Genomic DNA, 8,258 nt, shown 5'->3' with positions numbered 1-8,258 from the left:
ATGTGGAGGTCAGAGGACAACTATGGGGTAGGTTCTCTCCTTACAGGTTTATGTATGTTCTGTCCTTGGTGTTAAGCTCAGGTCCTCAAGTTTTTGTAGAATCTGTATTTATTGTAGTATATTCGCGGTCATCTAGTTTCGTTTTATGATGATTATTAAAAAAAAAACAAACAAACCTGAAAAACAGCAAAATTATCTGTGTTTCATTTTACACACAGTTCTTGTCCATCTGGCCTGTCAATGGCACACTGTCCTTAGGACTGCATGATCGCTTGGATAGATAGATAGATAGATAGATAGATAGATAGATAGATCCAATATATTTGATAGGTCCAATGTATTTAGACCTCCCAGTTTCTCCTCTTCAGATTCCCTAGCCATTAGTAGTAAATCTCTTTCTAGAGCACAAATCAAACCTTCACTGGGAATGTAGCCACATATAAGGTTTCCTACTCATTTAAACGTAAGTACAGTTCTCAGCTACTGGAGAAATATGTTTCTTTCTTCCCCTCCTAGGTAAAACAGTAACAAGATCTACAGCTGTGCATCATTGGATTGTGGGGTCTTTGCCCTAGGCGCTCTGGGATCTTTTTTTTTTCACTTTTATCTGCATTTATTTTATGCTGAATTTATTATTCCCGTGCCATCAGCTTTTGTTTCTTCAGTTTCTTCTGAGACATTTTTTTCTTCTGTGCAACCTCCTCTTCTGGCTTTGGAACAATTTGTTCCTTCTCAGTGAGGATCATCTCAATGTGGCAGGGGGAGCTCATGTATGGGTTAATCCGGCCATGAGCTCTGTAAGTTCGACGGCGCATCTTAGGGGCCTTGTTCACCTGGATATGTTCAATGACTAGAGAATCTACATCTAAACCCTTAAATTCAGCATTACTCTCTGCATTTTTAAGCATATGCAGCAAAAATTCAGCACTCTTTTTTGGCCACCGACCTTGAGTCCAGCCCCACTGTTTGGCCTGAGTGCACCTCCCGACTCCACCGTTATACCGCCGGAATGGCACACACTGCTTCTTTAAAGTGACATTTTTCAGATACTTGGTGGCTTTTCGGATATGCATACCCTTGATGGCCTGGGCAGTTTCCCGGGTGTTCTTAAAGTGAACACGAAGATTTGAACCTCTTGATTTGCATGATTTCGTAGGATTTTCTGGATCAAGAGAGTAGCGAACCATCTTCAAGGATCACCTCTGGCCGCTTTCAGGAAGAGGAAGCGCGAGGGCTACTGGGAGAATTCATGAATGAGACCTCGACCTCTCGCCGCGCTCTGGGATCTTAACTCCACATCTTCCCCCTTTTCAGTTCTCTAATCTCTACAAACCATAGCTCAAATCTGCACAGTAGCCTGCAACTATTTATTAAGCAAACATAAGGTTAATAAAAACTGGCAAACACTGAGTTCTTACAGTGTGACAGAGCTGCACCGACGCCTTTATATCTAAGGTAGGCACTATTGTTACAATACCAGTATTGCTGTTACAATGTACGAATGGATGTATGAAACAGTCAAATAATTTGCCCAGTGTCACACAGTGAAAACAGAGATGGGTTTTAGTTCCAAAATTTCTCATTCTATCTCAGGCAATAAATATAAAGAATATTTTAAACAAGTGTTAATGGTTTCAACCTATGAGAGACCTGAATTCTAAGTACAAAAAAAAAAAAAAAAAAAAAAAAAAAGATGCAAGTTGGGCTGAAGAGATGGCTCAATGAAAGTTTAAAGCACTTGTTGCTTTTGCAGAGGACCAGGGCTCAATTCCCGATGCTCAAATGGCAACCCCCAATTCACAACCATCCGTAACTTCAGTTCCAGGAGACCCTATGGTTTCTTCTGGCCTCTGTGGGAACCATACATCATACATACATACAGACAAAACATTCCTACATGCAAAAGAAAAGAAATTAAAATAAAAAAGAAACACAAGCCATAATTTGAGAATTTCAAGGACTAAAACACAAATTATGTGCTGTAAGGCTGTTATATTTTTTAATGTCATTAAACATATACACAAAGTGCCTAGGCCTTAAGAACACTGCCTAATGAATTGCCCATGGCAAATGTATCTTATGTAATCAGCTTTCCATTTTAAAAGGAAAGAGCAAAGGAACACATTCCTGTCTTGTACATCTGTAGAAGCAGAGTTCCTGGGACACAACTCTATAGAGTTTTTAAAGCAGTTTTACTTAACTGACATTCCTACCAAGATCCTTCTAGAATGTAAGCTTCTGACTCTGTCTTGCTCATGTCCAGAAGTTCTTTATTTTGGATATGTGTTGTTTCAGAACATTTTCTCAAATTTTGTCTTTTAATTGGCAATATACATGAGTTTATAGACATATACACACACACACATGCCTTTAATTAGTCAGAGTTTTCTATGTTATGTTTGGAAATCTTTGCCTATTTCCAGATAACAGTGACATCTTCTTTTGAGAGTGTTACTGTTCTAACTTGCATTCTTTATAAGCTGATTTACCATAGAGAGAGAGGTGTATTTTCTACATGCATATTCAATCATCTCAGCAACATTTATAAAAATTTGCCTTGCTTTCCTCACTGGTCTTCAGCCTGGTTTCTGTCACATGCCAGGTGACAGGCACTTATGAGTGTATTTTTGGACTCTGGTTCCATGGTCAGTTTGCTTATCACTGCGCCAGTGATTACATCTTTAGTGCAGTGTTGCATAAGCCATGTTGTCAAGTCGTGTGAGTCCTCGGCGCATTCTTTAGCACTGGAGAGGCCAGTCTTGGTCCTTTCTGTTCTTTTATTTATGTTCTCTTTAAAAATTTCATACATGAGTACTGTATTTGCATCATTCCCCCCTCCAACACCACTGTGTCCTTATTTATGTTCTCTTTAAAAATTTCATACATGAGTACTGTATTTGCATCATCCCCCCTCCAACACCACTGTGTCCTTCCTTAAATAACTGACCTCGTCTTTATGTTATTATTATATTTCACCTATATAGACAAATGTGTCTGTATAACCTGGTGAGTTCATTAAGTGTCGATCATATGTGTGTGTGTATTTAGGGCCGACTACGTGGGATGGGATAACTTATAAGGTGGTTCGATGCTGAAAAAGAATGATTCTCCCTTTCTCAGAAGCCATAGCTCTTCATCTAGGCTTGGGACCATATGAGGTTTCCCTCCTCTGCATTGAAATGTTGCCTGGAGGTGTCATTATCTGGGTCTGGTTTAGGCAACCACTTTGTTGAGATTTTCATGTATAGAAGTCACAGTCTAGGGGCTGTAGAGATGGATCAGTGATTAAGAGCACTGTCTGCTCTTCCAAAGGACCTGGGTTCCATTCACAGTACCCACGTAGCAGCTCACAATTGCCTGTAATGCCAATTCCAAGGGATCTGACACCTTTACACTAATGCACATAAAATAAAATTAAAATAATTTTAAAAATAAGTCACAATCTCACAGCAGACATCCTAGTCCTCTGTGTTTTACAATCTTTGCACCTCCTCTTCTGTTACATAACCTGAGCTGTGGGTATAATGGTTGCATTGTAGATGTATCACTTGCAGTTGGGTAACCCACAATCTGTTTTGTGTATTTTGACCAGTTATGGGTTTCTGTGATAGTCTCCATCTTTGATGAGAGGTGAGAGACACACTTATCATATCTGTGTGCATATGAATAAGTATTTGGAAATAAAAAAAATAGGTATTTAAAATCTAGTTAGAAATTATGCTGGTATAGAAAGTGCCATTGGTATGTTCTCCTCTATGGTCCATAACCTCACCAGCCACAAACAGGTTTACCCTAAGAGGCAAACATTCCCTCTTACTGGAAGGAAGCAGGCAGGCTCTATTCAGTCCTTCGCTCTCACTCCTACTCTCCAGATCCATTTCCCCAGTCTCATCCCCAGTTCTGCAGCTGACTACCTGCTGTGACCTCCCCTTCCTCTCTCTCCCCATCTCCAGTGAGCACTCAGATCTACATACATCTTTGCCACATCATCCCTTTGTCTTAGCCACCAGTTTCAGCTGGCCCTCCTCAGGAATCCACTGATTACACTTTCTAGAGAAGCAGGTAGGTAATCTTCAGATCTTCACTATCTCCTCCAAAGCCAGTCTCCTAGGTGACACTCAGCTCTGTATCAGACTTCTTGTTCCTCCTTCTCTGCCCCCATTCCCAAAGAACTAAGCAGATCCCGGTGGAACACCCTGTTTTTCTCGTCTTCCGGACCCCCCAACTCTCCACTTCTAGCCCATCCTCATTACTGTCAATACTCAATACCTAGAAAAATACTTCATCCCCAACACTGGTGGCCACACCTGGCATGATCTCAGAAACATTCCCTACCTGGCAATTCAGAGACACCACCCTCTCCTAAGAACCAGGAAAGGCAACAGAAACCAAGAAATGGAATACTCACCCAGCAAAGACAAATCCCAAACTACAATTGTCTAGATGGCAAGAAGCCAGCATAAAAACAAAATAACAGCCAGGACACTATGTCTCCACGATAGCCCAGCAACTCTACTTCAGGAGGCTTTGATAAGTGCAAGATAGCTGAAGTACCAGACAAGAACTTTAAAATAGCCTTTATGAATATGTTCGAGTTCCTTTTAAAGGAAATGAATAAACCAATCAAAGAAATCTATAAAACCACAAATAAACAGTGGGATGAAATGAAGAAAACAGTTCAAGACATAAAGTAGAAATGGAATCAATAAAGAAAACCCAACTTGATGGAAAAATTGAAATGAACCATTTTAGGGACTAGAATAGGAACCTCAGAGGCAAGTCTCACCAACAGAATACGAGAGATGGAAAGAGAGACTCTGAGGTATTGAAAACAAGGTAAAAGAAATGGCTACCTTGGTTAAAGAAAAGGTTAAATCTAAAAATATCCAAGCACAATACATCTGAGAGATCTGAGATGCCATGAAAAGTCTACAATCAATAGGAATAGAGAATGGAGAAGAAACCTCGGTCAAAGACACAGAAAATATTTTCAACAGATCATAAAAGAAGGTTGCCTCTTCAGGTACAAGACGTATACAGCACACTAGACAGACTTGGCTAGAAAAGAAATCCCCTTTGGCACATAATAATCAAAACACTAAACATACAGAACAAAGAAAGAATATTAAAAACTGTAAGGGAAAAGATCAAGTAATTTATAAAGGTAGTCATATTAGAGTAAGATTTGATTTTTCAACAGAGACCCTAAAAGCTAGAGGGCCTGGACAGATATTCTACAAACTCTAAGAGACCACAGATGCCGGACCAGACTACTTTACCTAGCAAAACTTTTTATCACAACAGATGGGAAAATGTATTCCATGATAAAAACAAAATTTAAGTATTTCTATCTACAAATATAGCCCTACAGAGGGTGATAGAAGGAAAACTTCAAACTAAAGAGCTTAAACACATTCACAGGAATAAATAATTCCAGACCAGCAAATCAAAAAGGGAGGAGGGAATCCCACACAATAACTTCAAATTAACTGGAAGCTACAAACACCGCTCAGCGATAACTCTCAACATCAATGGTCTCAATCCCCCAATTTAAAAAATTCATGCTAATAGAAAGGATGTGAAAATGGGATCCTTCCTTCTGCTGCAGCTAAGAAACATACCTCAACCTCAAAGGTAGACATTACCTGAGGGTAAAAAGATGGAAAAATATATTCCAAGCAAATGAACCTAAGGTGCAACTCAGTGTGACCATTATAATATCTGACAAAATAAACATAAAACAAAAACTAATAGGAAGAGATAAGGAAGGACACTGCATACTCATCAAAGGGAAAACCCACCAAGAGGTTATTTCAATTCTAAACATCTATGTACAAAACACAAAGACACCCAAATTCAAACACTATTATAGCTTAAATCACACATTGGCACTCACACATAGATAGCAGGTGATTCTCACCAGCAGGCCATTCAAATAAAAACTAAACAGAGAAATACTGGTACTAAAGGATGTCATAAGCCAAACAGAATGAGTGTATTTACAGAACATGTCACACAAACACATGAATATACCATTTTCTCAGTAGCTCGTAGAACTTTCTCCAAAACTGACCACACACTGGGCCACAAATCAAGCCTCAATAGACACAAGAAAATTGAAATAGCACCCTGCATCCTTTCTGACCTGCATCCTATCTGAATAAAGCTGAACATCAACAACAATGGAAAAGTCAGAAAACTTACAAACTCATGCAAACTGAAAAAACTCACAAATTAATGAAAAATGATTCAAGACAGAAATTAAGAGAGCAATTAAAAAAACTTCCTAGAATTGAATGAAAATGAACATACCCAAACTTGCAGGACACAATGAAGGTGGTTCTAAGTGACAAGTTATAGCTTATATTAAAAATTAGAGAAATCTCGAACTTAACAGCACACCCAGAAGATCTAGAATGAGTAGATGGCAAGACATTATCAAACCAGACAATGTACAGAGAATGAGAGACATTGGAACACTCAGTCCTAAGTGAAATGTCTCCATCGAATCCCTCCCTTCAGGACTCAGGAGACCGTGTGGAAGAGGAGGCCGAAAAATTATGAGAGCAAATGAAGTTTGAAGACAACAAGAAAACAAGGCCTTCCAGACAGAACAGGACTGATACACATATGAACTCACACAGAACGTGACAGTGTGCATAGGGCCTACACAGGTCGAAGCCAGATGGGGTCCCAGTGTTGACAGTGGAAATAGACACAAGAATCCGTCCCTAACCTAGCGGTATCTCCATCTTCCACGGACTCTCACTGGGAATACAAACCACATTTAAGGACAGGCCCCATGCCCTAGTGGTGGACGGCAGGTAAAAAAACTCAATGGTGTATTTGGAAGGATTTTTGTCTCACAATGTGAGTGGTATTTTTTTTTACCTTATAGATATTTTTATTACAAATAAATAAATAATTTATAATAATAATAATAATGGTAGTAATAATAATAAACTAATTGAAGGCATCAGCATAGTGTCCTGAAATGTCAAACTAAATACCTTTAGATGATCTTCCTGATCATGTAATGAGAGATAACTCGAAATGTCTGAAAAGGAGCCACCAATGAAAGGTTTTCCCTTGCTTGTTTGTCTTTCCTCCTGGATGAAATGCGTGTGTAGAACTTGTAGATAATAGTCACCATGGACCACTCACAGTGATGGTGCAGGAACCACAGGCCCTCCATGATCTCCTCGAGCTTCGCTATCAGGCCATGACTACCCACGTCTAGACTTTTGTGTTCTGTGATCAAAACCTTCGCTCCTGCAATCCTGATGGCCCACGTGCAGACACTCTAACACAGTCCACTGTTCTAAGTGCTAAATGGACATTTGCATCTTTAAAAACCTGACTTGGAGTATCTCTGAGTGGTCACCGATTATAAAGCAGTGACCAGGCATGCAGTCTTTGGAGCTGAGAGGCTGGAGGTAAGGCCCAGCTTTCCCAGCAAGTGTGTTGCAGTCATGCTCTTCAAAGCGTCATTTTCTTATCTGTGAAAGACAATAATGCCTACACCATGCATTTTACAGAGATTTCAATGTCCCTGCCTAGCCAACCGCTAGCAAGCATTAGCTGTTCTAGTGACAGCTCCTTCCCCTACTGCTGATAACTTGAAGAAGCTCATTTCTGCCCAATGAAAGCAGGCACACTGTGAGTACATCTAGAAAGGCACACGGGCCATCTGCTCCTCTCCATCTCTTTACCTTGAGATAGGAAAACATATTGAGCTCAGGGCAGTGAGAGTTTTACACTTAACACTGAAGTGTGCTATAGACTTCACATTCATTAAAATGGCCTGATGTCTCGGGGGTAAGCAGCAGACATTTTGTGAGTAGCCTGAGAGTCATCCAACCTGCTTGAGAGATTCAAGCTAACATGATTAATTGGTAAACAATTTCCGTTTGCCTGTTTTATTTTCTTGTTGTTGTGACAAAATATTTGCCAGAAGGGACAAGGAGTCTGCGGGGCTCAGTCTGTCAGGGGACATCAGCCCACTGTGGCACAGACAGTGTGGTAGCTGGTGTTACCCTGTCTGTGGTGGCAGGAGCAGTTTGTTCACAGGTTGGTGGATCAGAAAGTGGAGAGCTTGAGCCAGCACAGAAACAGATACAACCACACCAAGGCCCACTCCTGGCAAGCTACCACTTTCTGCCGAGGGGACACATGTCCCAAAGTCCCACAGCTTTCCAAACCACCATCACAAGTTGTCGACCAAGTATTCAAGCACAAGAGCCTTTGGAGGGCATTTC

General features: G+C 40.3%; 1 protein-coding gene across 1 annotated transcript; it reads right to left on the bottom strand.

Annotated features, from left to right (window-relative positions):
- Positions 1–592: 592 nt before the first annotated feature.
- On the bottom strand, positions 593–1,249 carry LOC110555479 (large ribosomal subunit protein uL22-like). Its single transcript, XM_060377147.1, has one exon. It carries the CDS (start codon positions 1,185–1,187, stop codon positions 633–635), a length of 555 nt encoding a protein of 184 aa, XP_060233130.1. The 5' UTR covers positions 1,188–1,249; the 3' UTR covers positions 593–632.
- Positions 1,250–8,258: the final 7,009 nt, after the last annotated feature.

The sequence above is a fragment of the Meriones unguiculatus genome, chromosome 2, assembly GCF_030254825.1.
Source record: "Meriones unguiculatus strain TT.TT164.6M chromosome 2, Bangor_MerUng_6.1, whole genome shotgun sequence".
NCBI lineage: Eukaryota > Metazoa > Chordata > Mammalia > Rodentia > Muridae > Meriones > Meriones unguiculatus.
This window is presented reverse-complemented; position numbering and strand designations above follow the sequence as displayed.

Excerpts from the sequence above, each read along its gene's own strand:
- LOC110555479 (XM_060377147.1), bottom strand. The coding sequence starts at position 1,187 with ATGGTTCGCTACTCTCTTGATCCAGAAAATCCTACGAAATCATGCAAA.